A 26190-nucleotide genomic window follows, 5' to 3' on the forward strand; every position below is an offset into this window, starting at 1 on the left:
TAGCCCTTATTGCTGTCCTTTTTACCTGTAGGTAGATGTCATCCTGAAAGGAGAAGATGATGAGTGAGAGCAGGCCCGTTTCTAGGGCCATGCGGGGCGTGCCGCCGCCCGGGGCGCTGTTGGGAGGGGGGCGCTGTAATAGAGGGGGGAGCACGAGCCACGGGGAGGGCAGCCCGACCTCTCCCTCCCTCTCCTCTCCCGGGCGCCCTCCGTGCTCCCCCCTCAGATGCATAGTCAGTGAGCAGGCAGGAAGCGCTGTTTACAACTCACCTCCCTGGCTCCAAGCGCCGCTCTCTCGCCGCCGGTCTCCTCTCTCTGTATACATGCTGATACACACGCTGCTTCCTGTTTAGCCAGAAGCAGCGTGTGTATCAGCGTGTAGGCAGATAGGAGAAGACCGGCGGCAAGAGAGCAGCGCTTGGAGCCAGCGAGGTGAGTTGTAAACAGCTGTTCCTGCCTGCTCACAGACTATGCATCTGAGGGGGGAGCACGGAGGGCGGCCGGGAGAGGGAGGGAGTTGGTCGGGCTGCCCTCCCCGTGGCTCCGGCTCCCCCCTCCATTATAGTGCACAGCTACCTATCCTGGGGGCACCTACCTAATCTAACCTACGCTGGGGGGCAGCTACCTAATCTAACCTACGCTGGGGGGGCAGCTACCTAATCTAACCTACACTGGGGGGAAGCTACCTATCTAACCTACACTAGGGGGTAGCTACCTAATCTAACCTATACTGGGGGGCACCTACCTAACCTATACTGGGAGCACCTACCTAACCTATACTGGGGGGCACCTACCTAACCTATACTGGGGGGCAGCTACCTAATCTAACCTATACTGGGGGGCACCTACCTATCTAACCTATACTGGAGGGGGGGGGCAGCTACCTAATCTAACCTATACTGGGGGCACCTGTCTAATCTAGCCTATACTAAGGGGCAGCTACCTAATGTAACCTATACTGGGGGGCACCTACCTATCTAACCTATACTGAGGGGCACCTACCTATCTAACCTATACTGGGGGGCAGCTACCTATCTAACCTATACTGGGGGCACTTATCTAACCTGTATTGGGGGCACCTACAGCCTATACAGGTGGCAATTATACTGGCTACCTATATTGCAGGCACCTACCTAAATAACCTATACTGGGGGCACCTACCTATCTAACCTATGCTGGGGGCAACTATTCTGGCTACCTATATTAGAGGCACCCACCTAGCTAACCTGTACTGGGGCACCTACCTATCTAACTTATACCGGGGGTGCCTGCCTATCTAACCTATACTGGGGGAAACTATACTGGCTACCTATACTGGGGGCAACTATACTGGCTACCTATACTGGAGGCACCTACCTGGATAACCTATAGCGGGGGAAACTATACTGGCTCACCTATGCCTGGCTACCTATACTGGAGTACCTATTCTTGGCTACCTATACTGGGGGGATCTATACTAAGTGCAACTAGACCTGGCTAACCTATGCTGCGGGCACCCATACCTTGCTCGGGGGGGCGCAATTTTTACACCCTCGCCCTGGGTGCATTTTAGCCTAGAAACTGCACTGAGTGAGAGTATGAATTCTACAGCAAGAAGAAAATTATTTTCTGTAATAGGAATATCCGGATCAGAGTATCATCTCTGTTTGTGTATAAGGCTGTCTCGTCTAGAGAAGCCCAATGGAAGTCGGGCAGCCAAATGATGGACTAGATCTAGGAGATGACCAGAATCCTTGAGGTAAGTAGGGAGGCGAACTACACACTTCTGTGAAAAGTGGTCAAGGTATTTAGAAAGAGGAGAGGTGACAGAGGATGCGATTCTGCCTAGTGTGTTCCTACCCTTAGAAAAAAAGGAAGTTGTGGATGAGAGATGAGAAGAAAATACATTTTTTCATATTGGGTTCTAAAATCCTTAGGAGAATATAGTATTTTGGATCACCCAAGAGCTTTTAACACTGGCTACATTTGCTGCAGTATATCTACACCCTGCGGGAAGACTGTTTACGTTCCAGGGACATAGATACTCGTTTTCTGCTGTCAATGCATGGCGCATGCAAATGTGCATGCCCGCGCCCCCCCTTCCTTCCCCTGTGGCAGTGTTCTAGTTACCAGTACACCAATCAGTGAATGGGAACACAGTTCCTATTCACCGATTTAAGTTCGTGTGATCAATGGCCACCAGCATCAATGTGATGCCATGGCCAATGATAAAACAAAAGTAACATGTCCACCCATTACTTCCTGTTAGTGTACTACGCACAGGAAGATAATGTGGGGAGACATCTTGTGGCCAAATAGTAAAATTACATTTACATACACCTTTTTAAATAAAAATACACACACACACACACACATATATAATTAGAATTATCCCCTTACCTCCCCCACTCTTTCATAGCTACCAGAGAAAACATATATATATATATATATATATATATAAAACATTTAAAAAACATACATAGATTTCCGTGAATTTCACAAATTTCAGAAATTAACAGGGTGTTTATCACCGTTGATGCCCCTATGGACATCTCCAGATTTTTCAGGAGGAGCCAGCTCTAGTATGTCTGCTCTTTTTAACGTAACTGAGTCACGCCGATGGACGTGGCCGCGGCGGCAGCCCCAGGACCGCCTAACGCCGATTGGCGTAAAGTCCTGAGGCTTTGCAGGAGAGCACGCGCAGGCTGCGCGCGCATCTCCTGCTGGGGGGGGGGGGGGCGGAGCTCCACCCCGCCTTCAGTCTCCGAGCGGCTATTGCCGCTCGGGAGACTGTTAGACGGCGTGATCGCCGTCTATTTCCATGTACAGAGCTGCGATCGGCAGCAACGCTGTACTGGGGACAGCCGTGTCACACGGCTGTCCCCCTGGGGGACAAGAGAGCGATCGGCTCTCATAGGCAGAAGCCTATGACAGCCGATCGCCATAATTGGCTGGCTGTGGGGAGGGAGGGGGGGGGGAAGGGAGGGAAGATATTTAAAGAAACAGGTTTAAAAAAAAAAAAGTAACAATAATATTTATTAAAAAAATAAATAAACATGGGGGAGCGATCAGACCCCACCAACAGAGAGCTCTGTTGGTGGGGAGAAAAGGGGGGGGGGGGAATCACTTGTGTGCTGTGTTGTGCAGCCCTGCAGCTTAGCCTTAAAGCTGCAGTGGCCTATTTTACTAAAAATTGCCTGGTCACTAGGGGGGTTTATTTAGCACTGCGGTCCTCAAGAGGTTAAAGATAAAGGTATTGTGAAATTATTTCAAATTTTAGATTCAGATGGGCGGTTGATGACATTTGACGCTATTAGGAGATTGTACTGTTTCATCTTCCAATATCTCATCAATTCCTGTATTTTTCCAGATAAAACACTATCTCACTTCCATTTTAGGTTGCCCCGCCTTGTTTCCGGATCATACTAGATTTTTGGACGTCATTGGAAATCTTACTGAGAAAAAATCCATTTCAGACTTATATCAAGCCGTACGCTCTTTCAAGATCAAAACGCAACCGTTCAAGCACCTCGCCTACTGGGCTAAATAAGTGATGAATCAATAGAGGTTTTTGCTCCCTTGGTGGAACTGGGCTGGAATGAGGTCAGAAAAGTGATTTTGGGTGAACAATGGAGGAAAATGCAATTCAAAATTATCAGGAAAGGATATTATGCTTTCAATTTTAAAGGTATTTCTCCAGGATCACATTACTTAAAGCGGACCCAAACCAAACATTTTTTTAATTCAAAATATTTAGTTGCACCACTCTGACACATACAAAGATAAATAAACACTCCTTCAAACCTATGAGCATTTCAGTGCATGCTTTTCACCCTTCTATTTTCAGAGCTAGGGTTATACTGGGGGCAGCCATTAGCAATTCCTCCATTGCCGGACACCATCTACTCCACCAGTTTGCCGGAAAAATCCCGGCAATTTGAAAGGAAGGGAGGGGTTCTTCCAATAAATGTAAAATATTTTATATTCGTCATCAAGCAGCTGAAAAAAGGCTGCTATTTATTATTATAATTTAGAAAATAGATTTTATTTCTGAAATCTTGTATTTTTAATTTGGGTCCACTTTAACATTGTGCCCCAAGTGTAGAGCTCATTCTCCAGATCTATTTCATCTTTTGTGGATGTGCCCACTCATACAGCAATTCTGGGCTAAGGTCTGGAGAATGTGTTGAATACTTACTTCAATTCACCGCAACTATAGTCAGTGGGAGGCAATATTTCACTGTATAGATCCTTCCACTGCAAGCAAAGGTGATGGTTTTACACGCATTGAACACTTCGTTATTATGGCAGCTAAAAATGTATCCTGAAGTTATAGATCAGTGCCCTCCCACCCTCTCAGAAAATTTTGGTGGACACTGTAAAGTCATTAATGTATATAGCCAAGTTTGATACAGAACAACACAAGTCCAAGGCCACAGCAATTTTTTTCAAGATCTGGGAACCCTTTATTATAAAATATACTACCCATTCTGAATTCTATGAAATACTCAAACCTTTTGTGTATACAAAATGGAATTTAAAAAAGAGAATAGTAGGGACATTGGGAGTTTTTGATATTGGACTTTAGCTACAAACTAGAATGTCAGTAGATACTTATCTCTTTGTGCTTCCCCTTTTATTGAGTGTTGACCCCTTTTCTTTATACTATATGCGACTTACTAGTATAATCTGCTATTTGAACATACAAATAACCCGGAGTTAAAAGAGGTGGACTTGAGTCTATGTTGGGTGGGCGAACGTGGTGCTAATGTTGTTACTTTCGTTTGTTATTTAAATAGTGATTCATAGCTCTGATAAGATAAACATTTTTCAGATGGTGTCATAGATATAGTTACTATACGGTTAAGAAAACTGACATTAATGGACTCATTTTGGGCCCTAAAAGCTGGTGAAGAAAACCGGTAGGGGTTAAGATGACTCCATATTTGGGAGGAAGAGTGAGAGTCTTCACCCCACTTTGGAACAAAAACGTATCTCCTTTTTGCAAATTAGTAACCAAAATCTTCAGAGTGAATGTACAAGGTCAAATTCTAGATTTTTTTGTTTCCCTCTTTGAGAGGATGGAGTTTATAAAAAAAAAAAAGAGGAGAAAGAAGGCAATGGGGAGGGGGAGGGGCGGGAGGGGAAGCTTACTCTAGGTACTTTATGTGGACAATGTGAGTAAAGATACAGTCATCACTTTTTGCATATTGTTCACTTGTTCATGTGATTGCTATGTTTTTTTCCCCTCATCTCTCTTAGCTCGCCTTATTTACATTATTAATGAATATACCATCAACATGGACTGTATAATGTTGTTTCATAAGTATGGACATTTTCTTTATACTGTTTACTGTGATAAGTATATTTTGTATAAACTTTTCTATTTCTCCAATAAAAAATATTTAAAAACAAAAACAAAAACATACATAGTTACCTTAGGGAATAAACTTTTTTTTAATATGTATATCATGAGGGTATATTACTGTTATTTTGCCAATAGGGGCTTGTAATTAGTGACAGATGCAAAACAATGAAAAAAATACACCTTTGTTTCCAAATAAAATATTGTCGCCATACATTGTACTAGGCAAATATTTTACACGTTGTAATAACCAGGACAAATGGGTAAATAAAATAGGTGGGTTTTAATTACAGTAGCATGTATTATTTAAAACTAAAATGGCCAAAAACTGAAAAATAATGCATTTTTCCATTTTTTTTCTTATAATTCCCATAAAAATACATTTAGCATAACATAATTCTTAGCAAAACATACCCCTCAAAAGGAAGCTTAATTTTTTGGCGGAAAAAAACAAGTTATAGAGAATCTTGTTGTGATTAGTGGTGAAAAAGTTATTGGCAAATGAATGGAAGGAGCGCTAAAGGGTGAAAATTGCTTTGGTACACAAGGGGAAAAACCTGTCAGTGGTAAGGTGGTTAAACCTCTTCAAAACAATCCATGGTATTCATTATGATAATGCCACCACCCTTGTCAGCCAGGCTGATGGCTAATTCAGTGTTATTTTAAGAGAGTTAATGGCCGTTCTTTCAATTCTAGAAAGATTAAATTCAGTATGTAAGGAATCTTTGTCGAGGCGTCTTAACGCCTCTAGAACCTCTGTATAGAAGCTCTCGATATTCGGCCCCTTATAGGAGGTTGGATAGAAGGTAGATTTTTTTGTAAATTCTGTGTGTATGTATCATTCTAAATTGAAATTGATTCAGATCCCAGAAACACATTAGGAGTGTCTGAGTTTGTATTAGCAAATATATAATGTATATAGGACATGTGGTCTCCAATACAGTATGTGTTCTAAACACTCTGTCGCGGCATTTCTCCCAGTTTTATAATTCTGATCCTAGTTTATTATCCATTATCCCTATTGAACATGTACCCTTACCTTCCCTATCTTCCAACCAAGGTCTGCTTGGAGAGAGGGAAACGTATTGAATTTTCACTCTTAGGACCCTCCTGAACCTGAGGGTCTTAATGAGGGTCTAATGCTGGGAATACACGGGTCGATCCGGCGGCCGATTAGCCGCCGGATCGACCCCAGCCGCATCCCCGGTCGTCCGCGCGGATCAATTACCGCTCGAGCAGGCGGGGGTCGGGATCGAGCGGGCGGGGGTCGAGCAGCGTGATCTGACCAGCTGAATATTATCAGCTGGCCGGATCAGCTGCTCGATACACGGTAAAGCTTTTCACCAGTAAAGAGGTAAGAGACAGCTTTTCACCAGTAAATGCACATAAGACAGCTTTTCACCAGTAAATACACATAATAAGAGACAACTTTTCACCAGTAAATGCACATAAGAGACAGCTTTTCACCAGTAAATGCACATAATAAGAGACAGCTTTTCACCAGTAAATGCACATAATGGCAAACAGCCAGTGTCCTCAGTATATGTAGCCAGCAGATATATGTGCCCAGTATATGTAGCCAGAGGTATATGTAGCCAGGGGTATATGTGCCCAGTATATGTAGCCAGAGGTATATGTCCCCAGTATATGTAGCCAGGGGTATATGTGCTCAGTATATGTAGGCAGGGGTATATGTCCCCAGTATATGTAGCCAGAGGTATATGTCCCCAGTATATGTAGGCAGGGATATATGTGCCCAGTATATGTAGCCAGAGGTATATGTGCCCAGTATATGTAGCCAGGGGTATATGTGCCCAGTATATGTAGCCAGGGGTATATGTGCCCAGTATATGTAGGCAGGGGTATATGTCCCCAGTATATGTAGGCAGGGGTATATGTGCTCAGTATATGTAGCCAGAGGTATATGTCCTCAGTATATGTAGCCAGGGTTATATGTGCCCAGTATATGTAGGCAGGTGTATGTGTCCCCAGTATATGTAGTCGGGTATATGCCCCCAGTATATGTAGGCAGGGTATATGTGCCCAGTATATGTAGCCACAGGTATATGTCCCAGTATATGTAGTCAGGGTTATATGTGCCCAGTATATATAGCCAGAGGTATATGTGCCCACAATAGATAGCCAGGTGACCCCCCCAGCAGGAGGACAGCAGCGCAGTGGAGGGAGAGCTGTGGCATCAGCGGTGGAGAAGGGGGGCAATCTCCCCCCCCTTCCCTCACCTTAGTGCTCTCCCTCCCTCGCTATCCTCTCCTGAACTAGTGCTGAGTGGCTGGCAGGCGGCAGCGAGCGGAACTTACCTGCGTCTCGTCGCAGGTGCGGGATGATTTGCCGCTACTCTGGTCTGGTCCAGACCAGAGCAGCAGAACTTCTGGCGCCTGGAGCGAGACGGAAGGTAAGTTCCGCCCGCTGCCAAACGCCACTCAGTCAGCACTAGTTCAGGAGGGGATAGCGAGGGAGGGAGAGCACTAAGGTGAGGGAAGGGGGGGGGGGGAGATTGCCCCCTTCTCCACCGCTGATCCCACAGCTCTCCCTCCACTGCGCTGCTGTCCTCCTGCAACAGAGCGGATGCTGCTGAATTCCTTACAGAATTCACGGGCAGCTTAATTTGTATCAATATTTACGGGCTGCCCGGCAACACTGATAATAACCACCTAGACCGTTTTTAACATGTGCATGAAAAATGTGATATAAATAACCTGCATACATAGAAACACATACCAATCTACATGATTTAATGCTTGTTACGTATTTTATAAATATGTGTAACTGCTCTATAGAGATCATTTAAGGAAGATTTTCAGTTTTTTTTTTCTTTTTATAAAAGCTAGTCACCAATATAATTACACCATTGATATAAATAGTAAGACGCAAGCTGTCAGCAAAGACCAGGAAACCACTGAAAAGAGAAAAATCACAGGATCAGTAAATAACACACAGTTTCTGTAGTGTTAAGATTATTTTCATTTCCAGAATAGTAACAACAGATCTGCATGGTCTGTAACAATGAAAAAGCAGACAGGATGGGAGCTATGCTAATCAGTTAAAGAAAAGGCAGTGCAGAGTAATATTTTAAGACAAATAGCTACAGTCTGCAGGCATGGGCTTAAATTTGGATTCGGGTGATCTGGATAGTTACTATCCGGATTTCACCCAGTAATGCTGTGCGGGCTGGGCGGGGAGGGGCGGGGGGGGGGGGGGGGGGGGGGGTCAAGCTTACCTATCTGACGTCTTCTTTGCTCGTCCCTCGGCGCCTCCCACGACGCGTTCCAATCCGCCGTCACGTGACTACAAACACTTCCTCCTTCCAGGTTGAATTGCGAGCAAAGAAGACATCAGATAAATTACTGGGTGAAATCCGGATAGCAACTATCCAGATCACCCGAATCCAAATTTAATCCCATGCCTAACAGTCTGTTTTACTGCATTACAGTTAAAGCTGAACTGCAAGTAGACATAAATATCCCTGTCATGCTAGCAATAGGGGTTGCAGAGGTAGCGACCACATCGGGGCCCTTGGGCCAAAGGGACCCCGAGGGGCCTTCCTTTGACCACAGTATTAGCTCTTTATTGGTCTTTTGCTGGTAATATTCATTTCTATAGATGCTTTGAATAGTGGTAATCATTAACAAGCTGTTCCCCATCCCCTTATCGCTCCTGTACTGTAGTTGTCCCTGGCAGGTTTTGGTGCCCCATATCAATAGTTATGTATAGAGTGCTTGGGGGGCCCCAATGTAAAACTTGCATCAGGGCCCATAGCTCCTTAGCTACGCCACTGGCCGGATTTGTACTTTTTACCGCCCAAGACCCACTGTCACTAGCTGACACATACCAACAGCATCTTGAAAGCCCCCCCCCAACACACACACTTTATTAGAGGTACCCTGAGGCTGCACCCCGCCCCCCCCCCCCCCTTGGTATAGGTAGCAAGGTGCCATTCCCCCCCTCCTATTTTAGTATAGTTAGCCAGGTGCCTTTACCCTTCCTTTAGTATAGGTAGTCAGGTGCCGTCCCTTAAAGAGAAACTCCGACCACGAATTGAACTTTATACCAATCAGTAGCTGATACCCCCTTTTACATGAGAAATCTATTCCTTTTCACAAACAGACCATCAGGGGGCGCTGTGTGGCTGGTATTGTGGTAAAACCCCTCCCACAAAGAAATTCTGAGTACTACTCTTGGCAGTTTCCTGTCTGTGAACCCTGTTGCATTGTGGGAAATAGCTGTTTACAGCTGTTTCCAACTGCTAAAAAAACATGCAGCAGCTACATCACCTGCCAACAGTAAAAATGTCACCATGTAATTAATGTCAGAAAGTAAATCAGGGATTTAAAAGATTTTGCAATGGGCAAACACTGACTAAATCATTTATACTTAACTATTGTAAAAATGAAGCACTTTTTTATTACATTTGTTTTCACTGGCGTTCCTAGAGAATCTGTATTGTTAAAATCGCACAAAAGTAAACATACCAGTGCGTTAGGGGACATCTCTACCCTCTGACACAATTTCGCCGCTCCTCGCCACATTAAGATGGTTAAAAACAGTTTTAAAAAGTTTGTTTATAAACAAACAAAATGGCCACCAAAACAGGAAGTAGGTTGATGTACAGTATGTCCACACATAGAAAACACATCCATACACAAGCAGGCTGTATACACCCTTCCTTTTGAATCTCAAGAGATCATTTGTGTGTTTCTTTCCCCCTGTTCGCATGCACTGAAGTTTCAGGCTGCTTGTTTCTTCCTGCAAACAGCTTTGCCCTTGTCTGTAATTCTTCAGTATGTGAAAGCACAGCCAGCTCAGAGGACGATTTATCCAGCTTGTAAAAGATAAGAGAGAAGAGAGAAGCTGCTCTAATCCTAAATAACACACAGGCAGTGTGCATAGAGGGGCCTGGAAGGGGAAGTTCATATCAGAACCACAACACTGAAGAACTTGGCAGCCTTCCAGACACAGGCCGACAAGTCTGACAGGGGAAAGATACATTGATTTATTACAGAGACTGTGATAGTAGAAAGTGCTGCAGTAAGCCAGAACACATTAGAATAGCTTTTCGAACTTGTAGGATGATAAAAAACAGGATGCAATTTTTGTTACAGAGTCTCTTTAAATACAGGTAGCCAGGAGTGCCGCCCCCCTTTAGTATAGTAAGCCAATTGTGTCCAGCATGTCCGATCAATACATGCGGCCAATTTTGGTCTGAAATTGGTGGCATCATCGATCAGGCAAGCTTTTGGTGGCATTGGTTTTCATCAGATGAGATAATAGTTATCGAATCAGATGGTCAATCAGCCGCAAAAGTTATAGATGTATGGCCACCTTTATAATGGGCAATTTATACTTGAAGTTGACATTATTTTGAGTATAAACTCATTGTTCTCCTTCCTTCCACCCTTTCCTCTCTCTATCACTTTACCTGTGAGTGATCCAGAACTGCTGAGATTGTTATCCTCTGAAATACAAAAATAATTTTATTTATATTGATTGCAACAAAAGAAGTTAAAATACTACATAAAGCAACATGTTAATAAGTAAGCTGCAGTGGAAGCAATAGAAAAAACTGATTACCTGTTACAGAAAAAAATCCTACTTGAAATGTCTGTAGATTATCTAATGCACGTCCCGTGTTGCACTGAAAAAAATGTAAATAACAAAGGTTCATATTTTTGTACCTGAATCATTCCTGGAATTAGTCACAACAGAATAATAATAGTAAAAACTGAAGTGCAGTTCTTACATTATGTTACCACAAAACCAATCAACGGATATGGTACATCCCCATGTGTAACCTGTACAAGATTAATCTACCTGTAATGCCAGGCCTTTCCTGATTAATTAGGGAGGCACTTGGCGACGCAGATCTGCATCGCTGGTCCTCCAGCTACCACTTTGCCGCCGCACGGTATGAGTGTGCGGTCGGCAAGTGGTTAAACAATATCGTTTGCCTGGTAGTGTTGCTGATGTCTGAATCATACACCTGAAACAAGCATGTGGCTAATCCAGTCAGACTTCAGTCAGAGCACCTCATCTGCATGCTTGTTCAGGGTCTATGGTTCAGACAGATGATTTAGATGTAGGTTTAGGAGCAGTGTTGACACATATAGAGAATAGGAGGAACACCCAGTAGTGCACCTGAGCCAAAAGTTAAATGACCATGATAAAACATTTTTTTGCTGTGGTTGAGAGTTTTTGGCTATCAAGTGAGCTCTAGAAGAGTTGCATTATTATTTGCTAGGTTGACATTTGACCTTGTGACTGATCACGTCCTACTGAGGTAACTGGAACGGGAAAAAGAGACCAACAGCAGGGTGAATAGGTGGTTCCTGACCCTACATGGGTTCAAATACTCTGTGCAACATGATTTAGGATCTAATTTGGTGAATGCCCTCTCCTGTGCTCTGGGGTGGGAGTGGTGTATTTGTGGCAGTTGCAGAGAGCGTTTTAACAAAGTGATTAATGGTGTGCATATGCATATAATATAATATAGCTTGGGTAAGAAGAGAGATCCACACCAGAACTTGCTGTTCTGTCTGCGAGGAGTGATCAGGTGGGAAGTAAAATATTGTTTACCCTGCTTGAAATCCGCCTGATCAAGCTTGGTGTTGGGATGATAAACAAAGGAAATGTTATGTTTGTGCTGATAAACACCCCTGTTACTGAAGTCTTTTTTTTTCATGACAAACATTAGACTTATACCTTGTATAGAGGAGATCTCAACCAAACTAAGTTTAGTTAGCAGCCCATCCAGTGCCAATGATTTTGTTTATGTTTTTTCCTCTTTGTCTGTAATTATTGTAATTATTATAATAGCCTGCATATAGTCTGTACAGCACAAAGTAAACTTTGGTGTTGATGAATTACAGGATGATCTCTATACTTGCATTGCACTGTGCCTGTCCCAGAAGACAAGAAGCACCTGCTGCCCATCTCTCTGTGCATCTATGGCCAAACCAAATGACCAAATCATATATACGTGATTCATTTTGTAAATGGCAGGCAGAAAACACCTACTGTTGGAAATTATGTATTAGGGCACCATCGCTTTTTTTTTTTTTTACAAATGTCAATGCAGACCATGACCACACCACACTACCACTATAATCTCCATTACTATGTCTCACCTGTGCACATATGTCACTTTTAATGCAAAGTGTTACATCACAGAAAATAAAAACTAGAGGGTAATCAGTGAATTTGAAACTGGCCAGTTTCATTTTCATTTCCGTGGATACTCCATTTTGGAGGACCACGGTGTCGACTTCTTCATTAGCAGGACACCTAGGAGCAAAGATGCAACACAGAGTTAAGTATGCTGTACATCTCTTGAGTCACAGTTACAAAAAAATGAGAAAAAACAATATGCAGCATTTACACCCCACATGGGAGCTCTGAATAACTTATCATGCAAAGTAAAACATATCAGGTAATAAACTTATATTGTATAGAATTTAGTAATATACATTTACAAGAGAGTTACACATAATATAAGGACAACAGTCTTAATCTACATTATTTCAATATTATCATGTAGTTAATATTGTAATCCTTGTCTAGAACAGGATAAAAACATCCACTGCGGAGCCAGGTATACGTGCCCACAGTATAGGTTAGCCAGGTCTAGTTGCACTCAGTATAGGTAGCCAGCTATAGGTCCCCCAGTATAGGTAGCCAGGCATAGGTGCCCCAGTATAGGTGCCCAGCTATTGGTCCCCCCAGTATAGGTAGCCAGGCATAGGTGCCCCAGTATAGTTGCCCCCAGTATAGGTTAGCCAGGTAGGTGCCTCCAGTATAGGTAGCCGGTATAGTTGCTCCCAGTATTGGTTAGATAGGCAGGTGCCCCCAGTACAGTTTAGCTAGGTGGGTGCCTCTAATATAGGGAGTCAGAATAGTTGCCCCCAGCATAGGTTAGATAGGTAGGTGCCCCCAGTATAGGTTAGTTAGGTCGGTGCCTCCAATATAGGTAGCCAGTAAAGTTGCCACCAGTATAGGCTAGGTAGGTAGCTGCCCCCAATACAGGTTAGATAAGTAGGGGCCCCCAGTATAGGTTAGATAGGTAGCTGCCCCCCAGTTTAGGTTAGATTAGGTAGGTGCCCCCCAGTATAGGTTAGATTAGGTAGGTGCCCCCCAGTATAGGTTAGATTATGTAGGTGCCCCCTAGTATAGGTTAAATTAGATAGGTGCCCCCCAGTATAGGTTAGATTAGGTAGGTTCCCCCCAGTATAAGTTAGATTAGGTAGGTGCCCCCCCAGTATAGGTTAGATTAGGTAGCTGCCGACTGCAAGCAGTTAAAATATACTGGGGCTTTGTTTTGCAGGAGATCGCGTGCACACTGCGAACGTATCTCCTGCTTGGTATGCGGTGATCACCGCTCGGAGACTGTTAGACGGCGAAACATCTAATTACCATGTACAGCGCTGCGATCTAAGGCAGCGCTGAACTGTGGACAGCCGTGTGACACGGCTGTCCCCCCTGTTGCTGCGGAAGTGATCAGCTGTCATAGGCTGAAGCCTATGACAGCCAATCACGCTGATTGGCTGGCGAGGGGAGGGAGGGAAGGGGAAGTGTACAATTTTAAAAAATAGTAAAAAAATATTAACAAAATAAACTAAATAAATACTTGTGGTGCGATCAGATCCCACCAACAGAGAGCTCAGAGCAGCTCTTTTAAATAGATACAATTAAAGTTTCTTAACTATTCCTGTACTGGAAACAATGCTATTAATGTTCTATTTCTTAGCTGTACTACACATACAATTCATTATATTGTAAGTTTATTTTCACTTTAAAGGATAACTTAAGTGAGAGGGATATGGAGGTTGCCATATTTATTTCCTTTTAAACAATACCAGTTGACTGGCAGCCCTGCTGATCTATTTGGCTGCAGTAGTGTCTGAATATCACAAGAAACAGGCATGCAGGTAATCCAGTCAGATCTGACAATAATGTCAGAAACAACTGATCTGTATACGCTTGTTCAGGGTCTATGGTCTAGGGTCTATGGTCAAAAGTATTAGCAGCCGTATTAGCAGGATAGCCAGGCCACTTGCATTGCTTATAAGGCAATAAATATAGCAGCCTCCATATCCTTCTCACTTCATTTGTCCTTTAAGAGATACATTTAACATTTGGGGGGCATAATAATAGTCACTCCCTGCTCTGGGAGATTGAAACCTCTCGGACAAAAGGGTTGTGTCACTGCTTTTATTTTGTCAAGTTTAGAGGAAATGAGATGGGTATTTTCAAATAAAAATTTTATAAGGATCCATTGACAATTAATTTTGCTTATTATGATGCAGCAATTAGAGATGGCCCGAACCTCCGATTTTCGGTTTGCGAACCGCGAACGCGAACTTCCGCAAAAGTTTGATTTGCACAAACTTTAGTGAACCGCAATAGACTTCAATGGGGAGGCGAACTTTGAAAGCTAGAAACATTTATGATGGCCACAAAAGTGATGGAAAAGATGTCTCATGGGGTCTAAAACCTGGAGGGGGGCATGGCGGAGTGGGATACACGCCAAAAGTCCCGGGGAAAATCCGTATTAGACGCACAGCAGCGTTTTAAGGGCAGAAATCACATTGCATGCTAAATTGGAGGCCTAAAGTGCTTTAAAACATCTTTCATGTGTATACATCAATCAGGTAGTGTAATTAGTGTACTGCTTCACACTGACAGACCAAACTCACTGTGTAATGCACGGCAAACAGCTGTTTGTGTAGTGACGGCCGTGCTGGACTACTGTGCACCATCGCGAGATTGCTCTTCCTCACTCAGTGATGTCAGGTAATGTCTGACTGCCTTATCAACTTTCGATGGTTCTTTCTCTACCATTGTTAAAGCTTACATCTATTTTTTTAAATTACTTTTTCTGCTGGCACAGCACCTTCATCGAGATTGTGATTATTTATGGTCTGCTATTCATTCAACTTTGTGACTGATAAAGTTTCGATATTACTCTCTCAATATCATGGTGACCACAGGTAATGGCCGGGGAATCAGGGTTCGATTCCGGTCCGGAGTGGGAGCCTAAGAAACGGCTACCACCACCATACATCCAAGGAAGGCAGCAGGCACACTGTGGGCATAGGTGCAGGAACAGCTACCACCACACATCCAAGGAAGGCAGCGGGCACGGCACGCATGTCCCGACTAAGCGAGGTAGTGACGAGAAATAACAATACAGGAGGACTCTTTCGAGGCCCTGCTGTATATGAGATGAATCAACTTTAAATCCTTTTACGACAATTTGTTATGGAGGGCAAGTCTGCCATCCGTTCAAGTAAAAGGTATGCACTGACTGCCAGGTATAATACAATGTGCAGTCACAGATACAGCGAAAGGTATGCAGTGACTGCAAACAGCTGTTTGTGTAGTGATGGTCATGTTGGACTGGTGCGCACCATGGCGAGAGTGCAGGTGATGGTGGCTTTCCAGCCCATACAGGGAGTGCAGAATTATTAGGCAAGTTGTATTTTTGAGGAATCATTTTATTATTGAACAACAACCATGTTCTCAATGAACCCAAAAAACTCATTAATATCAAAGCTGAATATTTTTGAAAGTCGTTTTTAGTTTGTTTTTAGTTTTAGCTATTTTAGGGGGATATCTGTGTTTACAGGTGAGTATTACTGTGCATAATTATTAGGCAACTTAACAAAAAACAAATATATACCCATTTGAATTATTTATTTTTACTAGTGAAACCAATATAACATCTCAACATTTACAAATATACATTTCTGACATTCAAAAACAAAACAAAAACAAATCAGTGACCAATATAGCCACCTTTCTTTGCAAGGACACTCAAAAGCCTGCCATCCATGCATTCTGTCAGTGTTTTGATCTGTTCACCATCAACATTGCGTGCAGCAGCAACCACAGCCTCCCAGACACTGTTCAGAGAGGTGTACTGTTTTCCCTCCTTGTAAATCTCACATTTTATGATGGACCACAGGTTCTCAATGGGGTTCAGATCTGGTGAACAAGGAGGCCATGTCATTAGTTTTTCTTCTTTTATACCCTTTCTTGCCAGCCACGCTGTGAAGTACTTGGACGCGTGTGATGGAGCATTGTCCTGCATGAAAATCATGTTTTTCTTGAAGGATGCAGACTTCTTCCTGTACCACTGCCTGAAGAAGGTGTCTTCCAGAAACTGTCAGTAGGACTTGAGCTTGACTCCATCCTCAACCCGAAAAGGCCCCACAAGCTCATCTTTGATGATACCAGCCCAAACCAGTACTCCACCTCCACCTTGCTGGCGTCTGAGTCGGACTGGAGCTCTCTGCCCTTTACCAATCCAGCCACGGGCCCATCCATCTGGCCCATCAAGACTCACTCTCATTTTATAAGTCCATAAAATCTTAGAAAAATCAGTCTTGAGATATTTCTTGGCCCAGTCTTGACATTTCAGCTTGTGTGTCTTGTTCAGTGGTGGCCCTCTTTCAGCCTTTTTTTCCTTGGCCATGTCTCTGAGTATTGCACACCTTGTGCTTTTGGGCACTCCAGTGATGTTGCAGCTCTGAAATATGGCCAAACTAGTGGCAAGTGGCATCTTGGCAGCTGCACACTTGACTTTTCTCAGTTCATGGGCAGTTATTTTGCTCCTTGGTTTTTCCACACGCTTCCTGCGACCCTGTTGACTATTTTGAATGAAACGCTTGATTGTTCGATGATCACGCTTCAGAAGCTTTGCAATTTGAAGAGTGCTGCATCCCTCTGCAAGATATCTCACTATTTTTGACTTTTCAGAGCCTGTCAAGTCCTTCTTTTGACCCATTTTGCCAAAGGAAAGGAAGTTGCCTAATAATTATGCACACCTGATATAGGGTGTTGATGTCATTAGACCACACCCCTTCTCATTACAGAGATGCACATCACCTAATATGCTTAATTGGTAGTAGGCTTTTGAGTCGATACAGCTTGGAGTAAGACAACATGCATAAAGAGGATGATGTGGTCAAAATACTAATTTGCTTAATAATTCTGCACTCCCTGTATGGTTGGACAGAACAACATTGACTGTCCAGCCGATCGAATTTGGTCTGTCCACAATGAAGCAGCGGCCTTATTATCTTGGGTCAAGTGTGCCCCCCAACACACTCATATAGCCCGTCATTGCTTCATTGTGATACGCAAGCCCCTTCACCGCGGCAAGGAGGGAGTGTAGCCTGATTAGCTACCCTGTTTCTGCTGACTGTGATGTAGAGGGTCGAAGTTGACCCTAATGATGTAGTATAGGGGGCTAATCAAACTCGCGTATAGTTTGCGGTTCACCGCAAACGCGAACCAGTGAAGTTTGCAAGAATCGGTTAGCCGGCGAACCGGTTCGGGCCATCTCTAGCAGCGATGCCACTATGTTAATAGCATAAGGCGATGTAAAGTTTCTTGTCTTATTTTCCACAAGGGCATTAGTTACCTTTTGAATTTTGACATTTCACTGAAACAGACATCTCACCCGTCCTTTAGCTCATCCTGCATGTTTCCTCTTTCTTTTGTCAGCATCCTATCTTTATCTTTGGATATAACCAGATTTTTAGACAACATACAGTAAAGCCCCATATAGACGCTCGACAAAAGTGTTTTAAATGCACACACCTGTTGGACTGATTTGAGCTGCATCTTATCAGTTGTTTGAACAATAGCAAACAACTGTTTTTGGTTGCTTCAACAACCAAAGTTGTTTGATAATTGTGCATTTGAAAGTCTTTTGTTGAGTATGTGTATGGGGCGTAATGCTGGGAATACACGGGTAGATTCTGGCGCTCGATTCTGCGCCCGATCGTTTTGCCCGCTCGATTCTCTTACCTTCCGCTCGTTTTCCTATTGTTTTTTCAAATCTAGCAGAAAAACGATAGAACGGAGATAGGACATGTCGGAAATTATCTATCGAGCCATCTTATCAGCTCAGAATTGACCCGTGTATTCCCAGCATAAGCCTGGTACTCTTAATTCTATTACGGTAAAATCTTATTAGTATATCTTGAGCCAGATGTGAAATATGATTAGTATCATTCTGCTACCAAATGTGGATTTCTAAATATACTTAAATTAACTCCAAATCCCCTCCTCCCTCCCCCTTCATTTTCAATACAGATATATTACATTACTGAAGTTGCCGCTATCATCTATAGAGGTCCACAGTCCCATCCACCATGTGACTTTATTTGAGAAAGATAACATTTTGCACTGTTGGGGTGGACACACTAAGATGCCTCATGCAACAGTTCCACCATTCTTTTGGTAATAACATTCTCATACATGGACTAGTCTCATGCTGACAGTCAAGCGCTAGGTTTGTTTTGGGTATGTGGACCTGTTAATTAGCTTTGTGTCTGTAAAGCTGCTGGTGCGATTTAATATCTGTTCTGTTCAAGGTCCATAGCCTGCAGAACTTAACTTGCATTAGAAATAAGTGTCACTACACTGATTCTGCATACTTCTTTTAGTCACTTACTAAGAAAAGATTGTATCCATTGGATCCACATCCCTGCCAGGAAACTGGCAAGAAGGAAATGTCACTAATGGCAGCCAACATGTCTCAAAACACATTCCCTTTGATTTGTAAGTCATCTTTACAGAAACAATATGTGGTTCCTAAAACAATACTCACCCACCAACAACAAGATTCACACGTAGAGAGCTGTTTTTGTTATCTAAAGGAGTGGCATAGCAATTTTCAGCTCTGAGGACATAACCGTCAAATATGGGAGATATGAGAGTCAGTTGGAAGTAGATATATGTGCCCAGGGAGACAGGTGCACCACTCGATATCTCATTCTGGAAACCAGCATCACTAAACATCTGTGCCTTGGTATCAATAAAGCCAAATCCAGTAATGCTATAAAGAAATTATATAATCGTGATTACAAAATGTTTCAAACTCTGCTGCCAGTATACATCTTGAAGAGCAGATAATACAGATAATTTTCATTTTATACATGCTCCATTAACACAGTCTGCCAGATCTGCTGTAAATCATAAAAATGTATTGAGAATGCTGGAATGTGGGGAGAAGCAATGCAAGTGAACTGGGAAGAGGGATTATGGGACTTTTGTAGGGAAAAAAAACCCCTTTGCAATCCACTTAATAATAGTGGTCCAGCTATAAGACAGGCTGGGCCAAGCGACTAGCAATATTATCTCCAATATGTTTCCCTGGTGTTCCCCAAGTGCCACACTCTGATAACAATAGCGGGATGCCAATGAAACATGCCTTTCAAATCTTGCTTACGGATCTTCTCCTGGATTCCTTGCACACGATCCCTCTTGTGCGGCACAGCTTTACACCGGTGAATATCAGTGGATCTTATACTTGACTCTCTTTTCCTAAGACTCCACAAACTTATCTGTATTTTTTATAATTTTATATCTTTAGTGTTTATATAGTGCTGACATCTAGTGCAGCACTTTACAGAGTTGAAAGTCTTGTTACTAGCTGTCCCTTTAGAATACTTATCTGTATATTAATATTCTGCAGCTGTTCTTTACCCAACAATAGTCTATTCTACATGCTGTGTACATGGATTGAGCATGATTGTTTATGATGAGCTGCACAGCACAAATGTAGGAAGCTGCATTGCACTCTGCTCTACTTGTGCCATTTGGATGGCATGAATTTGGATTTTCACACAAAGGCCCCTATTGAATTAACATTTTCTCCTGCATTTTCTCCTAGATGATATCTGTATACCTTGTCAATAAAATGCCTTTTAACCGATTATTAAACTGGCGACAGTATATCTATGCCACTTGAAACATCATCTTAGCTCTAGGAGTGTAGATATATGTACTCCGCTACATGAGCACACGTTCCCATCACCTCCCGTTATGACACTGATCGGTGAATGGGCACTAGTGTTCCCGAAGCCAATCAAAGTTTCTGTAATCAATGATCACCAGCATCAGTAAGATTCTAGTGGTCATTAACAAAGTGAAAGTAGAAACACACACACATCACTTCATAGTATGCAGGAATAATGTTTGGGGACATCTAGTGGCCAGAAAGAAAAAAAAAATACACCTATATACATTAAAAATAATAAATAAATTCCCCATTAATTAACCCCTTACCCTCCCCATAGTAAAAAAAAATAAAACGCTTGTAAAAAAAATAATAATCATAAATAAGTTACAGCATTACCCCCCCCCCCAAAAAAAAAAAAAACACAAAACACAAAAACAGTTACCCTAGGGACTTTGTTTTAATATGTTTGTCATAAAGTATTGTCATCATACATTGTACTAGGGACATAAATTAATTGTAAAAACCAGGACATATGGAAAAATACGATGTGTGGGTTTTATCAACATTAGCTTGTTTTATTTTAAAACTATAATGACTATTTGTGGTGAAGAAAACAATGTATAGATGATTTAGGTGTGAAACATAGCGATAAAGTTAATGGTGAATTAATGGGAGGAGCACTGAAATGTGAAAATTGCTCTGGTCCATAAGAGCAACACAACCTGTAGTGGTCAAGTGCCACCAGCAAGCAAGAAAAAACTCAAAATAATTATGACAGCACTTTTTCGCTTACTTTTTCAATTGCACAGTGCCAAAAAGTTATTTTAAAGAGAGACTGACGCGAACACAAATTGCTATTTTTACCTGGTAGTTCGCTTCAGTACTCTCAGTAGATGTAAATTGCCGCATACCTGAGCCAAAACGAGGGCTTTAGACCCCCCCAAATCCCCGGGGGGGGGGGGGGGGGGGCAATCCGGGCAGCGCTTCCTGAAAGAGGCAGAGCTTTATGCTGTAGCTCTGCCTCTACTGATGTCAATTGCCGCGAATCGCCGCCTCTCCTTGCCCCTCTCAGTCTTCCTTCACAGAGAGGGGTGGGGAGAGGCGGAGATCCACACAAATATTGACGTCAGTAGAGGCAGAGCTACAGCTCAAAGCTCTGCTTCTCAGGGCAGCACAATCCATGACCAAGATGGATGATTTGGGGGGGGTATAAACCCCTCGTTTTGGCTCGTGGATGCGGCGGTTTACATCTACTGAGACCAGGGGCGTAACTAGAAATCACTGGGCCCCCCTGCGAATATTTGGATGGGCCCCCCCCCATAGGTGCCAAATAATCGTAATGGGGCAGCGTTTCACTGTAAATTAATTGTAAAGTGGGCAGCATTTTACCAGACAATCGTAATGTGGGCCAGAAAATCGTAATGTGGGCCTTTAGAAAATCATAATGTGGGCAGAGTTCACCAGAAAATCGTAATGTGGGCACCAGTCACCAGAAAATTGTAACGTGGACAGCATTCACCAGACAATCGTAATGTGGGCAGCGTTCACCAAAAAATCATAATGTGGGCAGAGTTCACCAGAAAATCATAATGTGGGCAGAGTTCACCAGAAAATCGTAATGTGGGCACCAGTCACCAGAAAATCGTAACGTGAGCAGCAGTCACCAGAAAATTGTAACGTGGACAGCATTCACCAGACAATCGTAATGTGGGCAGCGTTCACCAGAATATCGTAATGTGGGACAGAAAATCGTAATGTGGGCAGAGTTCACCAGAAAATCGCAATGTGGGCAGCAGTCACCAGAAAATCGCCATGTGGGCAGCAGTCACCAGAAAATCGCCATGTGGGCAGCAGTCACCAGAAAATCGCAATGTGGGCATCAGTCACCAGAAAATCCTAATGTGGGCAGCAGTCACCAGAATATCGTAATGTGGGCAGCAGTCACCAGAAAATCCTAATGTGGGCAGCAGTCAGTCACCAGAATATCATAATGTGGGCAGCACACACCAGAAAATCCTAATGTGGGCAGCAGTCACCAGAAAATCCTTATGTGGGCAGCAGTCACCAGAAAATCGCAATGTGGGCAGCAGTCACCAGAAAATCGCAATGTGGGCAACAGTCACCAGAAAATCGGGGGGGGGGGGGGGGGGGGGGGGGGCAATCCGGGCAGCGCTTCCTGAAAGAGGCAGAGCTTTATGCTGTAGCTCTGCCTCTACTGATGTCAATTGCCGCGAATCGCCGCCTCTCCTTGCCCCTCTCAGTCTTCCTTCACAGAGAGGGGTGGGGAGAGGCGGAGATCCACACAAATATTGACGTCAGTAGAGGCAGAGCTACAGCTCAAAGCTCTGCTTCTCAGGGCAGCACAATCCATGACCAAGATGGATGATTTGGGGGGGGTATAAACCCCTCGTTTTGGCTCGTGGATGCGGCGGTTTACATCTACTGAGACCAGGGGCGTAACTAGAAATCACTGGGCCCCCCTGCGAATATTTGGATGGGCCCCCCCCCATAGGTGCCAAATAATCGTAATGGGGCAGCGTTTCACTGTAAATTAATTGTAAAGTGGGCAGCATTTTACCAGACAATCGTAATGTGGGCCAGAAAATCGTAATGTGGGCCTTTAGAAAATCATAATGTGGGCAGAGTTCACCAGAAAATCGTAATGTGGGCACCAGTCACCAGAAAATTGTAACGTGGACAGCATTCACCAGACAATCGTAATGTGGGCAGCGTTCACCAAAAAATCATAATGTGGGCAGAGTTCACCAGAAAATCATAATGTGGGCAGAGTTCACCAGAAAATCGTAATGTGGGCACCAGTCACCAGAAAATCGTAACGTGAGCAGCAGTCACCAGAAAATTGTAACGTGGACAGCATTCACCAGACAATCGTAATGTGGGCAGCGTTCACCAGAATATCGTAATGTGGGACAGAAAATCGTAATGTGGGCAGAGTTCACCAGAAAATCGCAATGTGGGCAGCAGTCACCAGAAAATCGCCATGTGGGCAGCAGTCACCAGAAAATCGCCATGTGGGCAGCAGTCACCAGAAAATCGCAATGTGGGCATCAGTCACCAGAAAATCCTAATGTGGGCAGCAGTCACCAGAATATCGTAATGTGGGCAGCAGTCACCAGAAAATCCTAATGTGGGCAGCAGTCAGTCACCAGAATATCATAATGTGGGCAGCACACACCAGAAAATCCTAATGTGGGCAGCAGTCACCAGAAAATCCTTATGTGGGCAGCAGTCACCAGAAAATCGCAATGTGGGCAGCAGTCACCAGAAAATCGCAATGTGGGCAACAGTCACCAGAAAATCGCAATGTGGGCAGCAGTCACCAGAAAATCCTAATGTGGGCAGCATACACCAGAAAATCGTAATGTGGGCAGCAGACACCAGAAAATCGCAATGTGGGCAGCAGACACCTGAAAATCGTAATGTGGGCAGCAGACACCAGAAAATCATAATATGGGCAGCAGACACCTGAAAATCGTAATGTGGGCAGCAGACACCTGAAAATCGTAATGTGGGCAGCAGACACCTGAAAATCGCAATGTGGGCAGCAGACACCTGAAAATCGTAATGTGGGCAGCAGACACCTGAAAATCGTAATGTGGGCAGCAGACACCAGAAAATCGCAATGTGGGCAGCAGTGACCAGAAAATTGTAATGTGGGCAGCAGACACCAGAAAATCCTAATGTGGGCAGCAGTCACCAGAAAATCGCAATGTGGGCAGCAGTGACCAGAAAATCGTAATGTGGGCAGCAGACACCTGAAAATCGCCATGTGGGCAGCAGTCACCAGAAAATCGCACTGTGGGCATCAGTCACCAGAAAATCCTAATGTGGGCAGCAGTCACCAGAATATCGTAATGTGGGCAGCAGTCACCAGAAAATCCTAATGTGGGCAGCAGTCAGTCACCAGAATATCATAATGTGGGCAGCACACACCAGAAAATCCTAATGTGGGCAGCAGTCACCAGAAAATCCTTATGTGGGCAGCAGTCACCAGAAAATCGCAATGTGGGCAGCAGTCACCAGAAAATCGCCATGTGGGCAGCAGTCACCAGAAAATCGCAATGTGGGCATCAGTCACCAGAAAATCCTAATGTGGGCAGCAGTCACCAGAATATCGTAATGTGGGCAGCAGTCACCAGAAAATCCTAATGTGGGCAGCAGTCAGTCACCAGAATATCATAATGTGGGCAGCACACACCAGAAAATCCTAATGTGGGCAGCAGTCACCAGAAAATCCTTATGTGGGCAGCAGTCACCAGAAAATCGCAATGTGGGCAGCAGTCACCAGAAAATCGCAATGTGGGCAACAGTCACCAGAAAATCGCAATGTGGGCAGCAGTCACCAGAAAATCCTAATGTGGGCAGCATACACCAGAAAATCGTAATGTGGGCAGCAGACACCAGAAAATCGCAATGTGGGCAGCAGACACCTGAAAATCGTAATGTGGGCAGCAGACACCAGAAAATCATAATATGGGCAGCAGACACCTGAAAATCGTAATGTGGGAAGCAGACACCTGAAAATCGTAATGTGGGCAGCAGACACCTGAAAATTGTAATGTGGGCAGCAGGCACCTGAAAATCGTAATGTGGGAAGCAGACACCTGAAAATCGCAATGTGGGCAGCAGACACCTGAAAATCGTAATGTGGGCAGCAGACACCTGAAAATCGTAATGTGGGCAGCAGACACCAGAAAATCGCAATGTGGGCAGCAGTGACCAGAAAATCGTAATGTGGGCAGCAGACACCAGAAAATCCTAATGTGGGCAGCAGACACCAGAAAATCCTAATGTGGGCAGCAGTCACCAGAAAATCGCAATGTGGGCAGCAGTGACCAGAAAATCGTAATGTGGGCAGCAGACACCTGAAAATCGCCATGTGGGCAGCAGTCACCAGAAAATCGCAATGTGGGCATCAGTCACCAGAAAATCCTAATGTGGGCAGCAGTCACCAGAAAATCGCAATGTGGGCAGCAGTCACCAGAAAATCGCCATGTGGGCAGCAGTCACCAGAAAATCGCAATGTGGGCATCAGTCACCAGAAAATCCTAATGTGGGCAGCAGTCACCAGAATATCGTAATGTGGGCAGCAGTCACCAGAAAATCCTAATGTGGGCAGCAGTCAGTCACCAGAATATCATAATGTGGGCAGCACACACCAGAAAATCCTAATGTGGGCAGCAGTCACCAGAAAATCCTTATGTGGGCAGCAGTCACCAGAAAATCGCAATGTGGGCAGCAGTCACCAGAAAATCGCAATGTGGGCAACAGTCACCAGAAAATCGCAATGTGGGCAGCAGTCACCAGAAAATCCTAATGTGGGCAGCATACACCAGAAAATCGTAATGTGGGCAGCAGACACCAGAAAATCGCAATGTGGGCAGCAGACACCTGAAAATCGTAATGTGGGCAGCAGACACCAGAAAATCATAATATGGGCAGCAGACACCTGAAAATCGTAATGTGGGCAGCAGACACCTGAAAATCGTAATGTGGGCAGCAGACACCTGAAAATTGTAATGTGGGCAGCAGGCACCTGAAAATCGTAATGTGGGAAGCAGACACCTGAAAATCGCAATGTGGGCAGCAGACACCTGAAAATCGTAATGTGGGCAGCAGACACCTGAAAATCGTAATGTGGGCAGCAGACACCAGAAAATCGCAATGTGGGCAGCAGTGACCAGAAAATCGTAATGTGGGCAGCAGACACCAGAAAATCCTAATGTGGGCAGCAGTCACCAGAAAATGGCAATGTGGGCAGCAGTGACCAGAAAATCGTAATGTGGGCAGCAGACACCTGAAAATCGCCATGTGGGCAGCAGTCACCAGAAAATCGCAATGTGGGCATCAGTCACCAGAAAATCCTAATGTGGGCAGCAGTCACCAGAATATCGTAATGTGGGCAGCAGTCACCAGAAAATCCTAATGTGGGCAGCAGTCACCAGAAAATCCTTATGTGGGCAGCAGTCACCAGAAAATCGCAATGTGGGCAGCAGTCACCAGAAAATCGCAATGTGGGCAACAGTCACCAGAAAATCGCAATGTGGGCAGCAGTCAC

The 26190-nt window shown here is 44.0% G+C and overlaps 1 protein-coding gene across 2 annotated transcripts in view; it reads right to left on the reverse strand.

The window, feature by feature from the left end:
• Positions 1-7938: 7938 nt before the first annotated feature.
• Positions 7939-26190, reverse strand: part of LOC137544398 (uromodulin-like) — a 75411-nt gene continuing 57159 nt past the window's right edge. For both annotated transcript variants that reach the window (XM_068265465.1, XM_068265464.1), the window contains 5 exons: positions 18978-19205; positions 12487-12643; positions 10934-10997; positions 10782-10817; positions 7939-8261 (listed from right to left, as the gene is read on the reverse strand). In XM_068265465.1, coding sequence (XP_068121566.1) covers positions 8206-8261; positions 10782-10817; positions 10934-10997; positions 12487-12643; positions 18978-19205 — 541 coding nt within the window. In that variant the 3' untranslated portion in view covers positions 7939-8205. The remainder of the gene's footprint in view (positions 8262-10781; positions 10818-10933; positions 10998-12486; positions 12644-18977; positions 19206-26190) is intronic.

This window comes from Hyperolius riggenbachi, chromosome 2 (assembly GCF_040937935.1).
Source record: "Hyperolius riggenbachi isolate aHypRig1 chromosome 2, aHypRig1.pri, whole genome shotgun sequence".
In the NCBI taxonomy this organism is placed as follows: Eukaryota; Metazoa; Chordata; class Amphibia; order Anura; family Hyperoliidae; genus Hyperolius; species Hyperolius riggenbachi.